At 47.7% G+C, this 26,809-nt stretch overlaps 1 protein-coding gene across 1 annotated transcript in view; it reads right to left on the bottom strand.

Moving 5' to 3' along the window:
• Positions 1-26,809, bottom strand: part of TLN2 (talin 2) — a 440,519-nt gene that overhangs the window by 46,153 nt on the left and 367,557 nt on the right. Inside the window, exons 44-47 of the mRNA XM_028495089.1 lie at positions 18,901-19,047; positions 14,575-14,676; positions 12,012-12,131; positions 4,582-4,728 (exon numbers count right to left, since the gene is read on the bottom strand). Coding sequence (XP_028350890.1) covers positions 4,582-4,728; positions 12,012-12,131; positions 14,575-14,676; positions 18,901-19,047 — 516 coding nt within the window. The remainder of the gene's footprint in view (positions 1-4,581; positions 4,729-12,011; positions 12,132-14,574; positions 14,677-18,900; positions 19,048-26,809) is intronic.

The raw sequence follows: 26,809 nt of genomic DNA, 5'->3' as shown, positions 1-26,809 counted from the left end.
TTGGTAGTATAAAACACTACCAAAACCAGTATGCAATTCAATGCAATTCTTATCAAAATTAAAATGGGGGCTTCCCTGGAGGCGCAGTGGTTAAGAATCCGCCTGCCAATGCAGGGGACACAGGTTCAAGCCCTGGTCCGGGAAGATCCCACATGCCATGGAGCAACTAAGCCTGTGTACCACAACTACTGAGCCTGCGCTCTAGAGCCCACGAGCCACAACTACTGAGTCCATGTGCCACGACTACTGAAGCCCACACCTCTGGAGCCTGTGCTCCACAACACGAGAAGCCACCACAACGAGAAGCCTGCGCACCGCAACAAAGAGTAGCCCCCGCTCACCGCAACTAAAGAAAGCCTGTGTGCAGCAACGAAGACCCAACGCAGCCAAAAAAAAAAAAAAAAGAAAAAAAATTAAAATGGCATTTTTCACAGAAAATGAACAAACAATCCTAAAATTTGTATGGAACCATAAAAGATCCCAAATAGCCAAAGCAATTTTGAGAAACAAGTAGAAAACTGGAGGCATAATGCTTTCTGATTTCACACTATATCACAAAGCAACAGTAACTAAAACAGTATGGTAATGGCATAAAAAAAGACATGTAGATCAATGGAATAGATAGTCCAGAAATAAACCCATTCATATCTGATCAATTAATTTATGAGAAAGGAGCCAAGAATATACAATGGGGAAAGAACAGTCTGTTCAATAAATGGTGTTGAGAAAACTGGACAGCCACATGCAAAAGAATCAAACTGGACCATTATCGTAAACTATACACAAAAATTAACTCAAAATGGATTAAATATAAGACCTGAATGTAAGACCTGAAACCCCTAGAAGAAAATATAGCTGGTCACTTCTTTGACATAGGTCTTGGATCTTGGCAATGAATCTGACACCAAAAGCACAAGAAATAAAAGCAAAAATAAACAAGTGGGACTATATCAAACTAAAAAGTTTCTGCACAGGAAAGGAAACCACCAACAAAATAAAAAGGCAATCTACTGAATGGGAGAAAATATTGATATTTGCAAATCATATATCTGGTAAACATATAAAGAACTCATACAACTCAATAGCAAAAAAAAAAAATCTGATTTTAAAAATGGGAAGAATATCTCAATGGATATTTTTCCAAAAAAGATACACAGACGGCCAACAGGCACATGCAAATATGCTCCACATAATTGTCAGGGAAATGCAAATCAAAACCACAATGAGATATCACTTTACATCTGTCAGAATGTTAATTATGAAAAATGAAGTAACAAGTGTTGGCAAAGATGTAGAGGAAAGTGAACCCTTACGCACCTTTGGTGGGAATAAAAATTGGTGCAGCCGTATATGAAAAACAGTATGGAGGTTCCTCAAAACATTAAACATAGAACTACCATGTGATCCAACAATTTTACTTTTGGGTATTTATTCAAAGAAAATGAAAACACTAACTCAAAAAGATATATGTGCCCCCATGTTCACTGTAGCACTATTTATAATAGCCAAGACAAGGAAAAAACCCAAGTGTCCATCGATGGATGAATGGATAAAGAAAATGTGGTACATATACACAATGGAATATTATTCAGCCATAAATAAGAATGAAATCTTGCCATTTTCGACAACATGAATGGACATCAAAGGCATTATGCTAACTGAAATAAGTCAGAGAAAGACAAATACTGCATGACCTCTTTTATGTGGAATCTTAAAACAAAAACAAACACCAAGCTCATAGAGAGAACAGACTGGTGCTTGCCAGAGGTGGGGGATGAGGGGTAGGAGAACTGGGTGAACTGTTTTCGTTTTAGTCTAAATAGATTGAACAAAAATGAAAACAAAACAAAAAAACAATCCAACTCATAGAACAAGAGGTCAGATTTGTGGTTATGGCAGGGTGGTGGGGTAGGGTGGGGTGGTGGTGAGATTGAAGGAAGGTGGTCAAAAGGCACAAACTTCCAGTTTTAAGAAAGTCCTAGGGATGCAATGCACAACATGATGACTATAGTTAACACTGCTTTGTGATCTTTATGAAAGTTGTTAAAATCCTAAGAGTTCTTATCACAATGAAAAAATATATAGACATGTATACTTTTTGTATTGATATGAGATGAGGGATGTTAACTAAACTTATTGTAATCATTTCACGACATACATAAGAAAGCATGATGCTGTGCAACCTAAACTTAAACAGTGCTATATGTCAACTATACTTCAATAAAACTGGAAAAAAAAGGTAAAACAAAACAGAACAGTGAATTTTCTCTCCGGGAGTCAATGCAGCTCAGGGGTTAACAGCACAGTTTGGAGTCAACAACCTGCCTGAATCAGAGCACTGCCATCTGCTGGCTACACGACTTGGGCAGGCTGTTTCACCTTCCAAGTCTCAGTTTCCTCATCTGGAAAAGGGGGCTATTACTTCTTGCCAATCAGGGTTGATGGGAGGAGTAAGTGGTGGAAAAATGCATGTAAATTACTAGGCAGGTAATAAGGGTTTACTAGAGAGTAGATGCTACTCTACTTGATGTTTCTGAAATCACAAAGAGGGATAAGGATCGGGCTCCCGTAAAAGGTGTGGCTGTTTCTGTCCCCTCTGATCAGGTTTTCTGTAGAACAGCCCTCTGCTAACACTTGTCACTCCTTCCCTCGGCTGCCTCTTGTCCAGAAGTTCTTCATAGTGGACCCCGGAGAGGACGCCCTCGTGTAAACTCCCCACCTACCACTCCCTCGCACCATCACCTGCCACCAGCAGGTTGGCTAAGGTGTTCGCTCCAGTGCCTTCCACACCAGAAACCCTCTGCTGGGTACCTGTCACCCCTCCAGTGCACCCTCATGTCCCTAAAGACACCTTCCTACAAGGCAAGCTGGACCCACCACATCCTGGGGACAGCTCTCCCCCTGCTGTGGAGAGGAGCTGAACTCACTTCCCAACTGGATCCCATCTCCCAGGCCTCCCCCCACGTTCCTGCCACACAAGCCCCCTCCTTCCTTCCTCACCCACCCCGTCTCTTGCCCCTTTGGGTCTGCCCTCCTGGATGGAGACAATCACACAGACACACCTAGACGGGTAAGAAAGATGGCAGGTGGGAGATGGGAGGGCAGGAGATGAGCAGGGCAGAGAGATGTAGCAGGAAACTGCCCGAAAGGCTAGATGCTCTGCCCGAGCCGACCCCCTGCCTCTGACCCCTCTTCCTGGTGTCCTGGGTCAGGGATCCTCTGCTGGAGGAGCAGTAAGACGGAGGCCAGCTCAGGAAGACCAGGCTGCTTGGCCACACTTGGCTAGCACCATGCAGCTTGGACCCCCTCCTTCCCTCCCTCGTGCTCCTGTTCCAAGGTTTCCTATGGGGGAACTTGGCACAAGTAACTTCAACAACAAGGAAGGGCTTTCAAAGGAGGGAGAGGGCCTTCCTCGAGCTGAGAGATTTATTTCCTCATCCTGGGAAGGCCAGGGAGGCCTGGACAGTCCTGTGGGCTGCGGGAGACTGACGTCCAGCTGTGGTGAGGGGCCTCGTACAGAGCAGCCTCTGTCCAGGCAGTTTCCAGGGGAGGGTCCCCCTCCCACCCCTCAAGTCCTGCTGCCAAGCTTCTCAACGGTGCAGAGCTCTCTGTCCTGCGACCCAAGTGAAGGAGAAGGAAACATCAGCAAAGCACGGATGCTGCCACCGGCACCTCAAGCGGCCTGCACAGCAGCTGCCCTGAAAAATGACTCTGAGAAATAAGCCAAGCAAAACCATCAGCAAACTGCGGGAGAGTCAAGGAACTACTGGAAACGAAGGGATGTTCAGAATGGGGTGCTGTGAACCACGGAAAACTTCCAGGGAGAAGGGAGTGGTGGAGGACAGACGGGGAGCAGCGCCTAGAATTTACTCAACGTTGAACAGTGCGCCTGGCACTGTGCCAGGCTCTTTGACCCGTATCGCTGCATGTAACCTACACACCCCATAGGCCGGGTATTCTGTTTCTTCATCCTCCCTTTACTGATGGGGAAGCTGAGGCTTGGCAGGGTGAAGTAGCTTAGCTGAGACCTTAGAGTCCCATGCACTACGCTATGCGATTCTCTCTACGAACAGCTGCCGACAGAGTCAGAAAACTTCCTGCCAGCTCCTGCTCTCCCACCACGGTGCCATGTGACTTCACGGGTGCCAACGCGCCTCACTGCACTGTCTCATCTGGAGATAAAGAGGTCACAAAAGAGGAGCTGTGGGTCCTTCCTACTCACCCCCAGCACCTGGGAGCCTCTCTGAGAAGGGAGCCTGGCGGCAAAAGTGTGCAAAGGGGCTGCAGCGAGCGGCTCCTGGCACCGACTGTGACTTGGGACACCAGCTGGCCAGTCTGTCCACAGGAGAGCCTTCCAAGTTGACCGCCAGGGCCCTGACCTCTGTGGGACTGTCCCTCTCACGCTCTCAGTTTCTCAGGACCACAGATCACCCCCAGCCGCCTGATGTGCCCCGGCCCTGGGGAGACCCTGGGTGGGAGGGAAGACGATCAGACCTGACCCAGCTGGCTGGTTTTTGGCTCAGTTTCCTGGTCTGTCCCTGGTCTCGGCGGGTCCCGCCTGCCCTGAGGGCCGCTCCTTACCTTCTCTGTGACCGCGCGGGCACACTCGATCAGCTCCCTTTTGGTGTAGCTGTCCGTGGGGCACACCTGGAGGGCCCCCGCCTTCTGCACCAGGAAGATGCAGCCGTGGCCCAGGTCCTGCACCCGCGTGCGAATCTGGAAGCCGATCTGTGGAGGCAGGTCCGGGGTGGGGAGGGGGAAGCATGATGGCCCTGCCATCGAGGTCTTCCCTACGTGGAAAATTTCTCTTACATCCTAGGGGAGCCTGGCTGGGAAAATTCCACTGCTTTTAGGAGTCTGTGTTTGGTGAACTATGGAATTTGGTTGATTTTGCTTCCTGTTTTAGAGACTGTAAAATACCCGCAGCCCCCAGTAAGCAAGCTTAATAATATTTGTTACCTTTTCTGGTGCATTTCTCTACCTATATCCTGAGCCACTAGGTAAGAATGTTAATTAGATGAACTCTGTGGGATTATTCATTCAACCAGTGTTTATTGAGCCCCTACCGTGTGTCAGGGCCTCTTTGAAGCAGGTAAAGCATTTAATTTCATTGATTTCTCACAAAAGCCCTAGAGGGTAATTAGAAGTTCAGAATATATAGCTTTAGTATAAAGCATATTTTAAAGTGTTCAGATTCTTGCAAAATTGCCAGGTTTACCAACCAGAACGCCCCCTTCCTCAGCTGTACCATAGAGCGAGAGTAACCATGCTGGGCCCAGGTTCCCTTTCTAGCAAGCCAGGTTGAGGTTTCCTTAAAAAGTTACATGTTTAGAGCCGCCCGCTTAGCAGGCATGCATTCTTTTAATGTCCCCTGGGTTGTGTGATTATAAAAGGTACTTTGCCTAAAAGAAGCCAGATAAGTTCCACTATGAATAAGGTGCCAGCTGTCTCTGTGGTGTAGTCAATTCCACTTCCACCGCCCACAGCTTGCATTCTTCTGGCTTTGTTTCACATCAGTTTTCATTTTGGTCTGATCAATACAGCCCAAGTAAGCAACTAAACATGGAACAATACACCTCTAAGCTAAGCGTTATTTTCAAGAAACCACAGCAGCTAGAAGCTGTGTGCTGATCCTTCCGGCGTGTCTCAAGAAGAGTTACTAAAAGAGCCCACGTTTTGTGAATAAAACCTGGGAATTCACACACCTGGGAATTTGCGCCACCTGGATGCTATCTTCCAACCTCATCCCAAGAGTCAGAGTTTAAGGGAAGGCGATTCCAGGTGTGAGAGGGCTGCAAATGCTCACTCTGTTATTGAAACACACACTGCTTTCAGGGAAAAAGGTTATTCCCTTAACCCTTTAAGGCCCGAAGGATGTTTAAGTCCATTTGGTAAAACATTCTCCTGACCCAGGAAGCTGAGCTTCTGCTCTTTGGGGTGTCTTCTATTCGTCCATGAGCAAGTACTACAAAAGCTACGCAATCAGGCGGGGCTTCTTGCCGACCATCTCCACATGGAATACGACACGGGCATCATGCCAGGATCATGCAACCCGACAGTGCTGAAAACAGATCTGGACTAGTGCAGCATCAAGACCGCCACTGAGAACTAGAGAGGCTTGAATTCAGCCCACGCAGTGGCAAGGCCATTTAAGTATATCTCTTTGCTGGGCATGTTTACTGGTTTAAACACAAGGTCAAGCTGAAGCAGGGGTATGCCCCAGTGAAGTTTTAAACTCAACCAGGCTCTCAAGGCTTTTCAGACCCATACAGTGTAACCCTAAGTACTCAAGGGTCAGAGCTAATCCAAAGGCAAGAGCTCTGCTGTCAAGGATGAGCACAGGTCTCTAAAGGATAAGATGCCAATGGGGAAGTCAAGTAGGAAGAAACATTCACAGACTTTCAAATAAAAGAGACCTTATGAGTTCAGCCTCCCCATTTTACAGATGAAGAGACTGAGGCCCAGAGAAGTAATGTGATTAGCCCAAGATCACACAGCCAGTCCCTGGCAAAGCCAGAGAATTCAAATCTTTCGTCCCAAGCATGGTGCTCTATCCATTAGATCAGTGTTTTTCTTTTCTTTTTTGTTTGAATTTTATTTATTTTTTATACAGCAGGTTCTTATTAGTTATCTATTTTATACATACTAGTGTATATATGTCAATCTCAATCAGATCAGTGTTTTTCTGCTTTGATTTTTTTTCCACTTAGCAGCAGAACCCTTTCCCACCCCCCAATAAAACCGCTCATGGAACCTCAACATATAAAAGGGAAGTAATTTGTTATTACTATACTCTTCCTTTATGAGTTAAAATTTATATCCTTGACCCAAAAAGTCAACAGTGAGGCTCGGTGATCCAAAGACAGGGTTATGAAGGTCAGTTACAGCCTCGGCCACCAGCTCATTTCTGCATTTTGCCTTGGCTGCACAGGGTGGAGAAGCCTGTTCCTTGCAAAAAGCAAAAGGGAAGAGTGTCCTCACAGTTCCTCGACCACAGGAGGCAGGGCAGACGCTCCACCAGCCTGAGGGCTGCACAGAACCACCCACTGGCCCAGAGTAAGGTACGGGTGGCCCCCAGTGGGTTACCATTTTGGCCTAGAATACGTTCAAGAGCCCATGCTGCTTTTCCTAACAGTTTTTATATAAATAATTACATTATGTTTAAAGAGGGAAACGTGAGTCGAACAGACGCAGAACTTCCAGAGCACCTCGCTGGGCCGGGGGTATGAAACCACTGTGCCAGAAAAGAACGAACCCTTGTCAGGTTCTGGAAGAGCCTTCTCCATGCACCCCTCCTGCTCCCTGCACGGAGGCGAGCCTGAGCTTTCTCTTTGCAGAACGGGGCACTAGGACAACCACAGGCCACCTAAATCACTCCCCAGTCACCCCGGGGGTGGGAGGGAGAAAGCACCCGCTCCTGAGCTGTCACAAACCTGAAACCTATGGACAGACGTGATAAACAGTGGGAAGACAACCCCGCCGCACTCTCATACTCCCTCAGCCCCCTCAAAAGGCTACGCTATAAAAACACAGCCCAGCATCCTGACGCTCAGCCTCCGTCTTGGAGATGACATCATGCACGTAGCAAGGGATCCCGTAAATGCAACCGTGGTGCTGGCACGGTGGTCATCAGGGATGAAATTCCAGTTAGGAAGCCCAAGGAAGACCAGCACCAGAAAGCAAAGGAATGAAACCAAATAAATGCAACAGCTGCAAAAGCTTTGGAGTTCTTAGTCAACCCAGGGCTTGGTCCTGGAGTCTCAGTCTGTGCCAGGTCACACAATTACCTTTTACATGCCGGGAGAACCCCCTGAGGCTTGGCTACACAAACCTCTGACAGATGTGGGTGCATGATCCTATATGGACGCATGCAGGAGAGATACAGTATTATGAAGGACTAGTTTTGAAATAGGCTTCACTTGCTTATTTTCACAGGCTCAGAGGGCTGAATGGAACAGGAAGGGATCGCAGGATGCCAGCCCCACCCCTGCTCTCAACCCATCACCCACCTGGGCAGCAGAAAGGACCACAGGCCTTGCTTCTAGCTCTGCCCTCTCCTGGCCACCAGACTCTGGGTGAGCACACTAGCCTCGTGGGGACTTGGTTTCCTCACCTGCGACACAGAACCTGCCCTGCCCACTTCCCAGGGCTGCGGACGACCAAATGGAAGGTACACGTGCAGAGTCTCAGCAAGTAGAAAGTGACACATGAATGCTCACTATTGTGAAAAGAAGCAGCTTGGTGCAGGGCAAAGAGCAAGGATTGTGATGCCCGACAAACCAGGGTTCGAACCCTGACTTTTCTACATATCGACCTGTTACCTTTTAATTTACTTACTTGAAATGTTCACTTATTCCAAAAAGTTATTTAAAAGGGGGCTTCAACACTAACTGTTGCAGCTGTGTGGTCCTGGGAAATTTCACAGAGCTCCCTGAGTCTCCTTGGTTTGCTTATCTGTGAAATGGGGAAGGATGAATGACTCTCGCCTCACACACTTGCAGTTGTGGGGCATATGGGCCAGTGCCCAGCATAGTATCTGCGCCGTATCGACTGGATGAACAGCTCATGTATTCCTACCCTTCTCCACGGGCACACGGGTTAGCCAGGGCACTTAAGTGAAGGACCCCAGAATCAACATACTCTACGTTACTGCAATTTCACAGAACATTTTGTACTGCTGGAGGAACATCCTAGAAGGGAATGCATTTTTAAGGCTGTTTCAGATAAGGGCTTTAAAAATGCTAAGCTTCTCAAAGCAACACTAAACTTCTCAGCAAACATGACCAGCCCCCAACCCCCCACCCCTTGAATGATCCAACTTCCCACCAGTATTTATTATAAAGGAATGTTGCCCCAAGACATAAAACCTGGAGTTTGAAATTGGCAACTCAAGTAAAGCAATACTGGAACCTCAAGAAAAACCCTCAATTCCCCCTTCCTGCCCAAATAAAAGTAAAATGGAGAAGATTGTCTCCTGGTTTTGTGCCTTGAGGGAAATTAGAAGTCTGGCCTTCATGAAGTTCTGGCTCTCATTTCAATTGGAGGGGATCTAAGAAACACTGATCCATCATCTGTACTGCCTAAAACTAAACAAAACGTACAGATTATACTCAGGCTTTAAGATCAATTATATCTGAAACCAGGTCAAGTATAATTTGCCTGGGAGAGCTTGTGGAAGTTGGAAAGGCAAGAATGGATGTTATCTGACAAACCACAGTTTCTCCTTAGAAAATATGGCAGGAAAAACCAGTGTGTAGAGAAGAAGCAAGGCATCACTCTCCCACCTACAGAAAGTGTGCCTTGGAGTGGAACATTTTAGATAAAAGTCTAGAGCAGACAGCCATCTCATCTGGGGGGAGAGGCCTGTGCTTCTCACCGCAGGCTCCTGACAAATGTTCCTGCCAGCTTTTAAGATGCAGTATTATAAGTGGTTATGGCAACGTGTCCTCAGAGACGGCACCGTCGTCACTAAACCTTCTCCCAGGCATTTACATTTAGAAGCCTGTGGCTCATGGTATCTACATTTTTTCCTTCTTTTTTTCCTTTTTTTTTTAAAGAGGAAACTCGTCATAAATTGCAAAGCCGTTGGAGGGTTTTAACTTTTATGGGGAAAGAAGTTATCACAGGGACGTTAGCAAAAGTTTGAATTTTCCATGGAAAAACGAGCAGATAAAGCTCCAGCTCGATGTGCAGAGGGCAGAGCTAGGACTTTTCCTGTCATTGTCACATTCTGGAAAAGACCAAAATGCTGACTTGGCACAGCGGACTGCAGGACCGCAGTGAAGGGGGCGGCTTTTTACTTGCCCTGGATATAAATATTTTCACATGCTGTGATGTAGGGCCCTCTTGGGTATACAAATAATTCCACAGGCTTGGAATAAAAAAACTACATTGCTTCAGGGATCTCCTAACCTTCTCAGTTTTCCCCCAAATATATGTCTGGCAAATGCACACAAAGAATTTTCCTTTGCAAGCCACTGGTAATTTTATATTCTTTCAGCTCCTTTTCACTCCAGGTCACACTGCTTGTGTGTCTGGAATGTAAAACACATCTCAAGATGTAACCATGAAAAAGGGAAACCTTAACGGAAACACAGCTGCTACAAGGGCAGGGCCAGTACCTAAAGTAACTTGCTATTGTGCTTTTAGCAATGCATTTTCTTTCCTGGCTGCTTTGGCTTTCTTTTGTATGTTGCTTCAGTGGTCTGGATTGCAATTAGAAAATTGCTTGTTTTACCCAGGGGGTGGGGTAGCACATAAGAACTCAGACGTGGAAAGGGTTCCACAAATCACTAGGTCTTCACTCAGTAAAGCAGGCAGGCAGGCAGGCCAGCAGTGAAACTAACCAAGGAAGAGTGTGAAGCTAATCAAGGAAGACGCATGTAAATTCCACCTTTAAAGATTTCTGGAGACAGAGATCCAAACCTCCCCCACAATCACAGTCTCTTAGTTTTCAATCCTCTCGAAAAGCCAAACACTTCTTCCTTTTGTCCAACCAAACTTGCCCTTACTGTAACAGAAGTTCCCTTATGCTTGTTTCTGAAATTCAAAATTACATGTTAACCCAACGAATTATGAGTCCAGATGATCTTACTAAAAGAGGGAGTCTGTTTTTTTTAAAAAAATGATGGGCCTGCGTAAAGAAATCCACAGAATCTTATGCAGGTCTCTGATAATTTTTCTTTCCTGGTAATGACTTGACAGACTCATGGCAAACAGAATTATTCATGCTGCAGTCTAAATACTCAATCATCCTAAAATCTCAAAATGCAGGCACTGTTAGAAACTGAAGTCATCCCATGCTGGATATATATGTATGCCAGTACATACATATGGTACTCCCAATTTACATGCATTGTTATGACATACGTTAGAAAGTGATTTTGTTCTGGGTCTTCATTTCTGTAGTGCTGCTGGGAGTCTTGGTGAAGACATGCTTAGACCTGACCCCCAGGAGAAACAGCACTGAGTAACTTGGGGACACTGTCTATCACCCCAAGGAGAAGGGAAGACCAGCTCCAACCTTCTGCCTTGACAGCCTGGTTCGTTTCGACATGTCATAAACAGCTTGCCGAACTTCACGGATATAGTTACCTTTTTTTTCCCAGGGCCCCTGCAATTCACTCCATTATTCTTTACTGCAGGCTGGGCTTTCCTTCTCTAGGGAGCCATGCAGTAGCTCGGACCCGGGCCCCTTCCATGTGTTAACACTGATACAGGTGTAGTCAGGCACCCCAGAGCTCTACCACCCTGCATGCTTGCCAATGGACCTCTTGATTTCTCAGAGGTATTAGACACGGGACCTCTTAGTAAGTGGCCTCTGGAGTCAAACTTTTGCCATTTTAAGACTCCTACGGGGGCAGGCATTCTGAGGTGAGTCTGTGTTGGCCACTAAGGAAAGTGAGTTTAGGGAAGGCAGGTAGGTAAGGACAAGGAGTCCACAAGGGGTATGGGGATGGGGGTATGGGGAAAGGGATCTGGGCCTGTTCTTAAGAGGCTGCCAACAATATTTGGGCAAGACTTTGTTTCCTGAAAGCAGGCTGGCTACACAGCCCTTTCTCAAGGGAGGGGCAGCTGAATCCCATACTTGGCTCTTCTAATACTTCTGTCAGCCTTTGGAAAACATACAAATCATCGAGGGGGACTGCAAAGCAGGAGTAGGAAGTAAGAGGAGTATGGCAGTGTATGTTCCACCCTTGGCATCAGGCGATGGGGCTGGGGGATGGGAGACGCGGAAGAACGCTGTCAACAGAGTCCTGAAAGTCCACCTCCCCAGATGGCCCCAGATCTGTGCCAGGCGGCCTCAGGAAGGACAGAGAGCCGGGAGCACGGGATGGGGCTGCTGGGTGTGAACCTGGGGGGGTGGCAGCAAGAGGAGAGGGAACTACACCTGCCTCTGGCTATTGGGCTGGGGTCCTCCGGGGTGGAGCTAAGCTACAGAGAAGAGTCCCCCCCGGGAGCAGGCACCAGTGTGGGTTTGCTTCTTAAAACAGGGACTTAAGGTGGCAGACCTCCTCTGGTTCCGCCGTGGCTGCTGCCATCTGGCCCTGGAGAGCCAGGTGCCCATAGTCACTGGTCATTTGTGAAGCCAGTCCTCCCAATTCCTCCGGGTTAGTAACCGACTTAGTCATCTGGAAAAAGAAAACAAGCAAGACACAAACACACAGGGACACACAGAGAAAAGCATGAGAACCATGTGTTAATACCACTGGGAGCCAAAGGGTCTCATTCACTTTTAAGCTTGTGGCTTGCATGTGGGGCTGGACGTTGGAGAGGGCAGTTCAAGCGAAGCCCATGCTGCAGCCCGCAGGACAGGCCAGCGGCTCCTGGCCAGGTCAAGGCAACATGCTCAGGTTCAGGCCGTGCAGCGTGGAGGCCGGGCCTCGGGGTCCACTCTCTGGGAGGTGAGAGCAGCAGCCTCCACCAGCCCTGCCCCGTGGGGTTACCAGGGGAGCCCCCCAGAGAAACCACAAGGGGGCCCAGCCCCGTGCAGGGTGCAGCCCACGTCACACGTTGCTCCCGGGCTGATCGGGTCTCTGGGGACTCAGGAGCAGGTCCCACACCGCCGAGAGAGGGCACAAGGACAGGATCATCAGGAAATCGTGACTGAAGTGATGGGTAAGCCTAACGTTTTGGTGGAAGAAACTCACAGAATTCAGCTGTGTAATAACATTGTGCCAAAGAATGACGTTTCAGCCACAGATTCAGTGAAGAGAATACTGTAGCCTAAATGGTCAAGTTCTGCCTTTTTACTCTCAAGATATTCTGTATTTTCCTCCTATGTGATAGAAAACCTTACCTCCACTTACCCTACCTAGCTAATACCTTCATGTCTAGTTTTTCCTCCTCTGACAAAAATGCCTCTTAGAACTCACAGGGGCAGTTGGAACCCACCACCCAGAAAGGTATCCATGTCCCTCTCGGGTCCAAGGCTTCCCTCTGCTCCAACTGTTCTCTCGCTCTGGATGACGATACTTCCCTCTCTCTTTGTAGCATCTAAAGTCCTTGATTTTAAAGGACTTACAGGAAAAAAAAAAAACCTGTTAAATGACTCCACATCCATTGAGGGCGGGAATGTGGGCCCGTCTAAGGCATGTTTACCAGGAAATGTCACAGGCTTTCGGGCCGAGGTGTGGGTTCCCAAGGAATGCATGCCGCACCCCGAGAGAACGAGGCTATGCTAACAGCTGCCCCATGCGACCCTGCCACGACAACCTGGGGGGGGGCGCCACCCAGTGCGGCGGGGAGAACACTCAGCCCCTCCAGGCCCTGGCCAGCCAGCCCGGGAGCGGCAACGCAGCCCCAGGCTGGGCTCCTCAAGTGCATGGACACCCAGGGTCAAGACAGGCCGGCTGAGAACCTGGCCCAGGAGATATTCCAGAAACCCCTGAGGCCACTGGAGACATTTTCAACCCTGCTGCACTGTGCTCCCTGCTTAGAGAAATCAGTACCGTCGGGCTGCCGGGCTAGCTGGGACGCCCCTGAGCTCTCCTGAGCCGGGCCAGCCCGAGGCCAACTTCAGCCTTCTCCCAGTCGCTGAGATGGGCACTGTTCCTTCCCCCCTCCCCAGCCCACGTCCTTCTCAACAACAGTGAGTCTGGCACAACCGCAGAGTTTCTAAGAATGAGCGGCAGGAGCCGCCAGGGAAGCCTTTGTGGTCCAAGCTCAACCTCTAGTGGACACATGACTACATGACAAAACCATCCAGAGAGGTGCCTGGCCTGATGGGGCAGGAACCACGCAGCGGCGCAGTCTGGTCCCTCCAACTCAGGCTTCGGTGGTAGCATCAAAGAGGCATCTTTCCATTTTATCCTGTGACAGCTGAGCTTTCAGAAGTTAAGAACTTTCTTCCTAGGTACTTATATTAACTCTCTGAGGACAACATTTTTCTTTTTTTGTACAACTTTTTAACCTATCAAGATAGCATTCACTGTCTCTCAATGCCACTTATATCTAAACATCCATATAATACAATTCTGATTGCATTACATTTTAGCACACACAAAAAAGTCACCTCCAAAAGTTACATGCCTTCTGTTGTCAGGAGAAAAATTTTTTTATATAACCACTGTTTCATTTTGCCTGAAAGACTGGCAATATCGTACTGTTCAGCACTGTCCAAGTATTATAACTTGATTCCATTAGACAGTCTTGGTTCTGTCCCCAAATGTCTTCCCTTGTACTGTAACTTTAATCCATAAAAACATTTCAAGTCCTCTGTGAGATAAACAGGATTTTTTTGTTTCTCTATAACTCACAATTTCCTTCTCATTTCCTCCTTGATTCTAATTTTCTCTCTTTCCTTTGCTCCCCTGTCCTCATGCCCAACTCTCAGTCATTTTTAATTCGCTTTTGGAGCTTTTTCGTGAGATAAGAAGTCCAGCGGCCTGCGGCTTCTAGACCACAGGCAGCCAGAAAGACCACAGATCAGGACAAAGCTGAGGCCCAGGAGAAACGAGAAACACAGAGAACTAATCTCTCCCCAGTACAGACACCAGATTTGAAGACTCAGTGGTGTGGTGGATAAAAGGGCAACCAACAGTGGGGTGCAGGGTGAGCCCATTTTCTTCTTACCATTTCCTGAGCTGTTACCGCAATGGCTTTGGAGTATTTAACCACTGTCGTCTGATAGTCGACAAACGTCCCCTTTGGTTCTGGAGGAGTGCCTTCATCCAGCTACAGGGGAGAGGAAAAGAACCCAAAGGTCATCAGAGGCCTGTTCAAGTGGGGGCTTTATTTTTTAGAATCAGGAACTTGGGAAAATGGAGAGGCCTTCAGAGTTTCTTGAGTCCAGAGTCAACAGAACCCTCCAACTTCTGTGATAAGGACCTCATCAGAGGTGCACATAAGGTACTGGGGGCACACAGGCAAGGAGAGGACCCCCCAGTGTGTCTGAGGGGAGTGGCAGGGCTATCCAGAGGAATGATGCTTCAGCCAAGTCTTACCAGGTAAGCAGTGTGCCACACACAAAAGGTGGGGATGGAGTCCCAAGGAGAAGGAATAGCGCTCAAGCACATGGAGGTGGGTGTGAGCCAGAGCGTGCAGGGAGGTCAGAATGGCAGACAAAGAGCTGGGGGAATCCGCAGAACCTCCATCATGAAGGGCTTCCCTAAGAATGGTATAGCCCATGGATGTCTCTACCCTGGAACACTCACTTCTGACCTAAGCTGGGGAAGAGAAGGAATTGGAAACATCAGGAATGACTTGTTCATCTGACTCTAGTACCACAGGAATTGAGAGAAGGGTGAGATCAGTGTGGAGCGGAACAGGTGGAGAAGTGGGACAGTCCCTTGAAGGGCTGGGGATTTATTGGTTCAGAAGTCTTGAATTTGAGACCTGGTTCCAGGACTTGTGAGTAAATACCCAGCTTGAGGCTCAAACTGGTTCTCAGGACCTTCAATGGAAATGTCCAAGCATCAGAAGGTTGTAGTAAAGATCAACAGAGACGATACCTCATCTACATGAAGGGAGAGGAGAGGATAACCATGATAATGAAGATCATGATGGTGATAAAGATGATAATGTCAAGGATGATTATGATGAAGAAAAAGGCCACCCATCCTCACCACCACCGTTGTGACTGTCACCACTGGTTGCTGAACGATATTCTAGGTGAGGAGACAAGGTGAACAGAAATGACTACAGGAAGAGTGAGTGCAGTGAGTACGAGGGGGCTGTTGAAGGGGTGGGAATCAGGCTGGATCTGTTTGATGAGGAACCTTGCAATCATGAAGAAAATGGTGGGATCTGCAGGAGGCAATGCTCTGTCTGAGAAGATCTCCCTGGCAGCTCTCTGCCAGATAGTATGTAGTCTGGGAAGACATTAGGGACCAGAGGGCAATTAGGAACAGATTAGGTGGAGTGGTCAGTGAGAGCTACCTGTCGTAAGTAGATCCAAGCTACAGTGTGAGTTGAATGAATGTATCACTGTAGCCTAGTATATAACGTGGTTGCACAGGCCAGGATGTAATCTCTACCAAACCAACAATCAACAATACAACCTTCAGGGTAGATTTTTTTTTTTTTTTTTTTTTTTTTTTGCGGTATGTGGGCCTCTCACTGTTGTGGCCTCTCCCATTGAGGAGCACAGGCTCCGGACGCACAGGCTCAGCGGCCATGGCTCACGGGCCCAGCCGCTCCGCGGCATGTGGGATCTTCCCGGACCGGGGCATGAACCCGTGTCCCCTGCATCGACAGGCGGACTCGCAACCACTGCGCCACCAGGGAAGCCCCAGGGTAGATTTTTTTATGTTTCTTTATCAGGGAGTTAGACACTGCCAAATATCTCCATCACATTTTGGGGGCCTGCTGGTCAAATGAGGACTGAGCTGTGGACTCATACACTCAGTATAAATTAACTGGGCATCTTGTAAGGGTCGGGCCATGTGCTGGGAGCCTTCATATAAGATGTGGTGTAACTGCAAACATGCCAGGATGTTGGACTAGAGGGCAGCTTAGAACACAGTGGCCACTGGTCACCGTGATGAACCTTCCAGTGTGAAGACAATGAGAGGAGTAAGAACAAAGTAGTGACTTTTTTTTTAGGATTTCAAATTTACTTAGTTGAAAGAACTTTCCTTTATTCTGAGATTATAGCCTTCCTACTTTTTTTTTTGGTGTTAACATGTCCTTTATTTTATGAAATACTACTGATGTAGATATCAGGGTTTTTGTTTTCTTTCTTTAATTACCTTCTTTGACCAAAATGAAAAAACAACCCCCCCCAACACACACACACACAAAAACAAACAAAGAAAAGGGACTTAGGCATAAAATCCCAAAGATTGAGACTAACCTCAGTGAACGGGAAAAAAAGATTTAGAAAACTTGAGTGATTTGCCCAAGGTTATCCAGAAAGCTGATTAGTTCATGGTAACCTACAAATTCCCAAACCTTCTGGTGCTTAGATACAGAGAGAGAATTTCAAGGAGACACTCCAGAGCAGAAGCTCCAAAAGTGCCAAGAATTGCACTGAACTTAGAATCAGCTTTGGGTACACTTGAAGTTTTTCTGCCAGTCACTGCTTTTTGGAACTTTAGACAATGATTCTAAGAGTATATCAGTGTTTTAACCAAATAACCAAAACTCAGATAGAAAATGACATATTTACAATGCGTTGCTGCTTAGGGGCTCAAAGGACCTGAGATATCACTTAATACAAAATCTCCAGTGATGGGCAGGCCGGGGTGGGCTTAGAAAGGAGACAATGGGGAAGAGGCATCATGCAGTACCCAGGGTGTCAGGTCAGGGTAGATAGGAGTTTAGGGGTATCAATGAAACCCCATTATCTACTTTGCAGAACTGAGGGGGAAAACCCCTTTGCTCCTGGCCTCTGGGGCTCATGTTGTTAGTGGCTCCTAATTATTGCTATCAGGTAACACCAGACCTATTTCCCAGCCCTTCCAAAAGAATCAGGATGTCCTGGGCTGAGAGAGCAGATGTTACACCCCTGAAATCAGACAGTACAAGAGCCACTTTCCTTATTAAAGATTCAGTGCAATATGCAAGGCTAAAAGGCTATCAAAAAAAGACTTCCATCTTCCAGGGATTTATGGAACTCTTCCCTATCATTAGAGTGATTGTGAAAAATACCTCCTAAGAAGAAAGAGATTATCATTTGAAGTTTTCATTTGTACTGAGAAACCTTGAGCTCCATTATTTAATATCCTTGATAGATACATGGCTTAATTTCAAAGCTCTGGTGTTCCGATGTCCTGAAAACCAAACAAACCCACTGAGACTTATCCAAGGGCCTTGAGGAAGAGGGCAATTTACTCGTGTTCTGCCAAACTGTCCAAATTTGAAGCGTGAGAAGCCCACAGCAGAAATTACTGGAGTGCTTTGACAAGGCAAGCCTGGGGTCTCTAAGGGATCCCTGGCATCCCAGCCTAGCTTGGGACATTATCAGTCTGATAATGTTTGCATAATGTTTAATGGGAATTATCCTAATTATAGTTTCAGGCTATCATCTCTTCGCGGAGATACGAACCAACCAATCTTCTCTAAATTAGCAATTAAAGACCACTTATTATCCTGAAAAACCACATTAGTGTATTCACAATCTGACAATGGACATTTCCAAACACGGACAAAGTCTACAGTTCTTAGCTATGCTATCAGAGGATGGCAATTAGACATTGACGAGTAGTTGTTAATTCTAATGAGCATCAAACTGACATGATTAGTGAAGGATTCCTTGTGAATCCTTCAAAAGAGCAGGAGATACTGTCTAGTCATCCTTCCCTACCGACCCAACTCAACTGATGGGTCACTGGAGGAGAAATGATACCCCTGTCACCTATGTCTGTTGTCTACAACTGGTCTCTGAGGGCTTTTACACTTAACCATTTCAGTGGTCCCTGCATCTGGCTAGATACCAGAACCATGGGGAGATTTTTAAATTACTAGGCTTCACGCCACAGAGATTCCAAGTGATCAGGGCGGGGGTGGGGCCTAGGAATGTGCATTCTAAAATGCTCCCAAGGATTCCAAAGGAGCCATTCTGAAGACCAGCACTTGGGAATCACTTCGTTATTTCATTTTGGAGTTTGCTCCCCACAACAACCCTACGAGGTATACAGGGGAGGTAAATAATTACTTCCATTTTATAAGTGAGGGGACCAAGGATGCCTTCTCCATCTCTTTTTCCCCCGTGTAAATGTGGAAGGAAGGGTGCGACTGGCTTACAAAAGTAATGAATGAATAACAAAGAATGAAGAAAATGCTGGACATATGATAAACAGACACCTCAAGAAAAGAGGAGGCTTGCTAGTGTCAGCCCGGATTAGAGGGCTCCTCTGACAGCTCCTTCGAGAAAAGCCCCTGGGACCAAGTTAGAGGGAAACCTTGGAGGAAATGGGGCCAAGGAGTGCAGGAGAGCATCTGGGGGCCCAGGCCCACCTTGCTCATGGCTTCTGCGATGGCATCGACCATGCCTCCCACCAGCCCCACTTCACTGGCAGCTTCATTCAGCGTCACCATGATGTCGTCCACGGCCTCCTTCATGAGCTGGGCGGCCTCCGTGATGGCATCGTGGGTGTGCTGTGCCTGAGGTGGGGGACAGCGGGGAGAAGATAACTGTAAGATGTTTCCATAAGCAGAAGACAACGGTGCTCAATCTCTTAAGAATCACTTCACTTCTTTTACAGATAACCTTCAAAAGCAGAATATAAAACTACCTCCCCACTATGGAGCACAACAAATGTATTCTCTATTTTCTCCTTTCCTTTATTATGTTTGTACATTTGTTTGCAAAATAAATAAAAATCAGAAAGACAAAAATAAAAAGATCTCTTTTTGCAAACAAAAGGAAAAAAAACCCTGCAATTTCAACCAGCGCCTTATGATGTGACTCATTTTACGTTACTATGTTCAGGGTGGTAGAAAGGGAATGCCACAGATTCCCTAATATACAAGTTGACGGATTTAATGGAAAAAAAAAACTATATAAAGAAAAACACGTGTTCACAACAAATGCACTTCTCTTCAACGTTGCCCAATACACTATAATTCCCTTTCTATAAATACAACTGGATTATGGAAATAGAGATACATACAGGAGGCAGAAATCTGCAGAAGGCTACATGGGCTTTGGAACCATGTCACAAATTACATTTACATGAGTTTGGAGGAACGAATGATGAAAGTTCTCCAGGGACAGACAGTCTGCAGGAAAAGCCTGAGTGCTCATGAGTTCCCCTAGACGGTCCTCGGAGATGCTTTAACAACATGTATGGAGCCCAGAGCAGGCCCTGGCAAGTGAGTGAATGAAAGGATGATGAAAGAACGGTGGTGCCAGGCTCCCTAAAAAACACCTTGAGTGGTAGCAAGATGAAGGAGCAAAGAGTGAAGGTCCTGGGGTCAGAAAAAGCTGGGGTCGAATTCTGTCTCCACTGCTAAGTAGCTAAGTGGTCCTGGGCGTGGGTTCCTAAGCAAAATGGGAATAATTATAACAATGCTATGCAGTGGAATTCTGATGAGATGATATGGTTGTAGGCATCTTATCGTTTATAATAAGAGCAGTCTAGTAGGGGACCGTGTCCTTACCTGGGAAATGTGAAATAATGCAGGGTATTTTGTGTCAGAAGTGCATTGCATCCGGTACTGGATGCCCCCGTGCAGTGGCCACGGCTGCCCTGATGCTCTTCAGAGGAAGATGACCCCTCTAAAAGGCCCAAGGAATTGCACCTTTACTTTGGTAGATGAGAAGGTAAGGAAGCCAGTGAGAAATGGTAAATGATAACTCTTTTGAATGCTTAAATAAAAGAGAAGAATTCCAAGAAGAGGCTACGTGAGTCATAGGAACCGGCTCAGCCTTTGGAATTGAAAAGCCACAGGAATCGAGAAGAGTCCTTCCAGACCAACAACTGACGAGATGTGAAATATAGTAATTATGGTTATTCTCGAGGCAACTGTGCCAGGACGCAAATGTTAACTACTGACCATCACTACTAAAGTTACTTTATTTTTTTTTATTTTTTATTTTTTTGCGGTACGCGGGCCTCTCACTGTTGCGGCCTCTCCCGTTGCGGAGCACAGGCTCCGGACGCGCAGGCTCAGCGGCCATGGCTCACGGGCCCAGCCGCTCCGCGGCATGTGGGATCCTCCCGGACCGGGGCACGAACCCATGTCCCCTGCATCGGCAGGCGGGCTCTCAACCACTGCACCACCAGGGAAGCCCTAAAGTTACTTTAGAAGGTAACAGTGACAAACTTGAGGAACAAAGATCCCTTTCACTCTTCATCAACAGGCCAGTGTCCACCTTCTCTATTTCTTAGGCCCTCCATGGGGTGGGGAGGCGCCTTCCTCTCTAGACAATCCCCTCACCCCCGACCCCACCCCGGTACAGAGCTTGGCTGCCCCCTGGCTGCCCCCTCACAGCTCTTCGCTCTCACACTCTGCCTGCAGAGACTGGTTCTGTTTGCCCCCTCCATCCTCCCCTCTTTTCAAGGGCTAGCCTCAATACCACTCCTAGCAGAAGCCCTCCATGGATGACTACATCCTCATCAATTTTCCTCTGGACTCTTACAGTCCTGAGATGCAACTCTGGAATCAGAGAGTCATCAGAAGGCAATGGCCTCAAAGAAAAGAATGGGGGGCAAGTGAGGCTGCCTGATTTCTGAGGCTAGGTAATGCAAAATGATACAGCTTCTGCCTGGCTCTCTCTTAGGACATGTGCCTTTGAAGTCCTAAGCCTCTGCGTGGGAAGGCTGGCTATCTTGACGCTGTGTGCCAGGCAGCCTGCAGGGAGAGACCACACAGAAGTAGAAAGGGGTGTTCTGGACCCCAAAAGTCTGGGTGATTTCCACTCAGGCACCAGACCTGGGAGTGCCTGAGCCTCAGGTTGTTCAAACCCCAGCTGCCATCTGGCTACAATGGCAGGAGGAACCCTGAGTGAGGACTGCCTCCCTGGGTTCAGTGGATCTGCACATCTGCCAAGAGAATACAAAAATGGTGGTGTTTGAAGTCACTAAGTTTTAGGATGGCTTGTTTGTAGCAACAGCTAAGTGGGACAGCACCTAAAAAGGGCTCCTAACCCAGCCTTGGCATCAGAGAAGACTTCTCAGAGGTTTCTAGGCCCTGGAGGAAGAAGCCAGACTCTTAGCAGGGTGAGGAGGGGGAAAAAAGAAGAGATTTCCAGGCAGAGGGCACGGCCTGTACCGAGGTCCAGAGGCGAGAAGGAACGTGCATTGCGAAGATGAGTGAAACGCCGTATGTCAAGGGGACTGGTACAGTGCCTGGCCCACAGCTTGCGCCCCTTTCCGTTCTCTCTCAGCCAACCCCAGCCCCGTCTCTCCAACCAGGCTTCGTGCTCCCTGCAAGCAATTTAACTCTGCTTCCCTCGGGAAGGTGGGTTTAAGGTACCGAGCGAGACTCATTTTTTATTTTTGGAGATATTTTTACAAGGATAACCTTCGTGGGCCATTGGTGCAAACCTCTCCTCTGGACAGGCTTACTTAGAAATAAATGGAGCCATCTGTTTTTAGGCTTCGAGAGAGCATGGGTGGCAGAGCTGAGGGCAGAGAAGTGGCGTGGGGGAGTCAGATGGCCCTCCCCCTGCCCCCGAGCCATCGGCTGGGCTCACTGGGACTGCGATGACATGCTCTAGCTCCTCTGACTGGACCAGGAAAACCGGACAGCATGCCTGTGAGTGCTGGCAAGATGCCAAGGGCTAGCATGAAAACCAACCTGAGGGCCCAGTGGGACTTTCATACCAGTGTCAACGTCTAGGTTCTTATGTCTTGGGCTGGGTATTTGAGTACTTTACAGACAATGCTTCATCCTAGGTGACAGATAGGGAACCAGGAATAACAAAAAACATCAAACCACAGAACAGCAGCCATACAAGGATAGCTGCTGACATTTCCGAGGGACCCTTCTGTGCCAGGCACTGCGCTGACCACTCTGTGTACATCTCTTAAAATCCTCACAGCCCCCTGGAAGGTGGGAATTGGGTGATATCCCCTGCAGGGACCCCTCTGACAGCTGCAATCTGAAAATGAGAACTCAAGCACTTAGAGCTAATAGGCCTGGTGGAGTACAATTGCCGCCGACCAGCTGGCCATCTGCTGAGCCTACGCCACTGGTCAAAAGGAAAATGAGGCTATAGCCAGATCAGGTCAGATTTACCAGGACTACTGAACAAATAAACCTTAATGTAGGGAATGTGCCATCTACAAGGGGGAGGTTTCAGCCTGTCTGCCCCAAACAGGGTACTTTTAAATGAGGTAAAGCAACCAGGTACCATGTGGCAAAAGCAAGGGGCCTCAGGACCAGCTACTTCTCCTAATGTTGGCTGGGTGCCCCCTCACTTAGCATCTCAGCATCAGCCTGGCCCCAGCTCTCTCAGAGGCTCAGGCATCCTGACACCTCCAATGTCAGCCATTGGAGGCTCCAAACTTGCCCATGAACTTGTCGCCAGTTCACGGTTCCCAAGTTTGCTCCTTGGAGTCCCTCCACGGCCTAGCTTGTATGTGTCTTCCAACTCCTGGTAGCTTGCTACCAGATGAGCCCTGACCCTGGAACCTCACCCATTGTTGAAAAGTAAGGCATTTGGTCGATCTTTGTCCCAGGTTCCTGGGAGCCTTTAACCCCTTGGCATTTCCCAAGTGATCACACGAGTGTCTGTTACTTGTGGTGGGCTCCTCGGACCACACAGTAGTTTATGCTAACAAGGTCTCATGGGGACCGGTAGGTAGATTCAGGTTGGGGGCTGGCCGTGCTGGAAAGACCAAACATGTGATTAGAGGGTTGGGGCTTTGAGCAACATTAACATCATCCTGACCACCAACCTCTGGGGAGATGAGGGGGCTGGAGATGGAATCGTCGGCCATAGGACTGAACTCAGTCAATCAAGCCTACATAATGAAATCCCAATAAAAGCTCTGGACAGGAAGCTGGAGTGAGCACCCCTGGGGGGTGATGCACAGCAGTAAGCTGGGACGGTGACACATCCTGAGGACATGGAAATTGCAAGTTTGGAACCCTCCCAGGCCTCACCCTCTGGGTCTCTTCTTTTGGCTGGATGTATCTTTTATAGTAAAAGTGTAATTGTAAGTAGAGCAATTTCCTGAGCTGAGTTGTTCTAGCAAATTACAGAACCTAAGGGGCAGTCAGAACCCCTGAATGTAGCCAGTTGGTCAGACTGAGCGTGGTCTACGAAGCCTGGAGTTTATGGCTGGTGTCTGAATCGAGGGCAGTCTAGCAGGGGCCTGTGGTCTTACCTGGGGAATCTGACCTAATGCCAGGTAGTGTCAGAACCCCATTGCCCAGGCACCGGGTCCACCCATGCAATGGCTGTGGCTGCCCTGACCCACACCTCGGGGGGAGAGGACCCTTCCAAAAGGCCCAAGAAATTCATCTTTACTTTGGTAGATGAGAAGGTAAGGAAGCCAGTGAGAGATGGTAAATGATAACTCTTCTGAGTGATTAAAGAAAAGAGAAGAATTCCAGGAAGAAGCTACGTGAGCCATGGGAACTGGCTCAGCCGGCAGAATTAAAAAGCCACAGGAATCAAGAAGAGTCCTCCCAAATACAACATCTGATGAGATGTGAAATATGTGATCACGGATGGTTATCCTGAGGCAACCGTGTCAGGATGCAAAGCTCTCTCTCTGAGGGATGTGATGGAGTGAACTGGTAATTTAGGTTAATGGCTGATTTCATGGCACAGAGAAGGTAAAACACTAACCGTGGAGACTGCTTTATTTTGATGGAAGCCTGAAAAGTGACATCTCCTGTACATAACCCTCCAGAGAGAGCATCTCACACAAATATGTTCTCATTTATAAGAAAGGTAAAACGTAAGGTGTGCATTTCTGTAAATCTCACTTAGAATGAGGTGACTATTGGTGGCACAAAAATGTTAGCAACTCTGTACATTCCTATTAAACAAAGTACACATTTGTGGGGAGAAGTGAGAGCGGCTTGCCAAGTATCTGCTCTCCCATGCAGCCTTAGGAAGGTATCAGAAGCCGATTCTGGGGGTGGCAGAAGTAAATCACAAAACAGTTCTCTGAAACTCCTTGGAAAACGTAAAGGACACTTTCTCCACACCAGAGCATCAAAACCTACAAAAACACATCCTTGCTCTTGGCTGTCCCAGAAGTGAATCACCTTCCCATCTACTCGTGGTGAGGAATTCTTTAGAAGGCCTGCTTCTCCTTCACTCCACATGTTTAAGTTTTTACAGATCCTTAAAGGCTCAGCTCAGAGGCTGTGAGGCCTCCTCCAATTACTCCAAGCCTCACCCAGAGCCGTGTCCTCTAACTCCAATGGCAAACCTCATCTGGAACACACCACTGAGGCCAAATCCCACACATGGGCTGCCTGAGCACACTAGCTTCAGACCCCAAAAGACACAGTAGGCTCTCAATTAAGGCAGCCGTAACCAACCAAGAGCAATCTGGCAAGTGGAGTCAGCAGGCTCAACAATGAGGTCATTATTTTAGAATCTGGGGGGGATTCTTGTTACTGCTCCTCACAGAGCAGCAAAGGAGAGAAATCAGACTCTGTTCTTTTTTGGAAACATGTCTGAAGTCTACTTCCAAGGGAGCCTTATTTCTTTTTCATAGTGCTTCAACTACAAAGCCCAGTAAAGCAGGCATAGACATCACAGGAGTTTGGAAAATGGGAGAAGGCTGCAGGGGGCAGATCTCAACTTCAGTAGAGGGGAAAAACCAGTTAATAATTAGAACTGCCCAACAATGGACAGGGTGGCATATTTGCCGGAGTGTTACAGGCAGACACTGGAGGGGCCCCTTCAAGGAGGATGGAGGAGGGAACTGAGTGGGGGAGGGGGGAGTGGGGGAGAGGTGGTGGGGGGAAGCTCTGGAGGTACAGAATGAGTGTAGAAGGGGGCTCAGTGGGATGAGGGTGAGGTCACAGAGCAAATGTCTTGTACTTATGTGATTCATTAACACCAGGCTCTGGGACTGTTACTTTCTAATTTTTTTTTGGGGGGGGAACACCCACTATGTCAGGCACACTATCTCATATAACCTCTACAACTACTCCGGAGGTATTCATTACCAACCTGGTTGTTTAGATGAGGAAACAAATGAAGTTATTTGCCAGTAAAAGGCAGAGCTGGGATTTGAAATCCAGATATGTTGGCCCCCAAAGCTTATCCTATTTCTCACCAAAAAAAAGACACTGAAAACCATTTAACCACATTTAGACCACATGCAAACAAGGACTACGACCTCTAACACATACGTATTATACATCACCTAACACGTAGCAAGTAACACCTAGTAAACATCTGCCCAAAGAACAGCACCCAAGGGGATTAAGTCTCTGCACTAGGCCTCTTAGGAAAGGGCCTTCAAGCCAACTTGCAGTGTCCCAGGCACCCTGTGACAAGCCTGTCAGAGTCTGCAGACAGCACAGGTACCTGCTACCAGGGACAGGACCCACGTAAACTCCTGCATTGCTGTCACTCATCACGTGTCTTAGTTCATCACCTGGTGCTTCAGGTCTTTCACTGAGAACTGCTCCACACTGTTCTCCAGCCCACACCTCCAAGCAAAGGATGTCATTATAAAGAGTACAGTGCCGACTACAAATGCTCCCAACCATGAGGTCCCTTGGCATACAACAGAATTCCACGAGGAGCTCTGAACTTGCAGTCCAAGCAGCTGTGCTAATCTCTTAAACATCCAGAAACCTACTAATTTGAGTTCTTCTGCTGAGAATGAAACCCCCTCAGGTTAGGCGTAGAGATGTGGCAGTAAACAGCCCTGAAGAAAAGATAACGTTGAACTGGGTCTGGAAGGCGAGTCCCGGCTGCTCCAGTTTAGGGAGGGAGCAAAGGGGGCGGGGGCCCGACTCTGGGGCACCCATCACTAACCTCTCACAGCCAAAGGGTGTTCTTGTTCTTGCTCTGCCCACCACTTCAGCAACCAGACTTATTTTTTTTGCCAGAAAACTCAGAACAACTTGAGGGCCAAGGCTGGCTCTCAAAATTTTTAGCATCCCCAGAATTAATCTCTTACGAGTTGCCAGATACATGAATGAAAAACTGAACACAGAGAATGCAAGTCCAAGACATTATTCATGCTACTTCCAGAATGGCGTTTCTAGACTACGGATGGGCTGCGTCATTTTCCACTGCTCACTAGAAAGCCCCAGCTCCTTCGGGTGCAGGAGGAGGCCTGTCACGATACAGCCCAGTCTTCCCTCCTGGTCCCATTGTCCCCACACTCGGCACGTTCTGAACACACCAGACTAGAGTGTTATTTCCTTTTTTTTTTTTTTTTTTTTTTTTTGCGGTACGCGGGCCTCTCACTGTTGTGGCCTCTCCCGTCAC

This window comes from Physeter macrocephalus, chromosome 11, assembly GCF_002837175.3.
Source record: "Physeter macrocephalus isolate SW-GA chromosome 11, ASM283717v5, whole genome shotgun sequence".
In the NCBI taxonomy this organism is placed as follows: domain Eukaryota; kingdom Metazoa; phylum Chordata; class Mammalia; order Artiodactyla; family Physeteridae; genus Physeter; species Physeter macrocephalus.
This window is presented reverse-complemented; position numbering and strand designations above follow the sequence as displayed.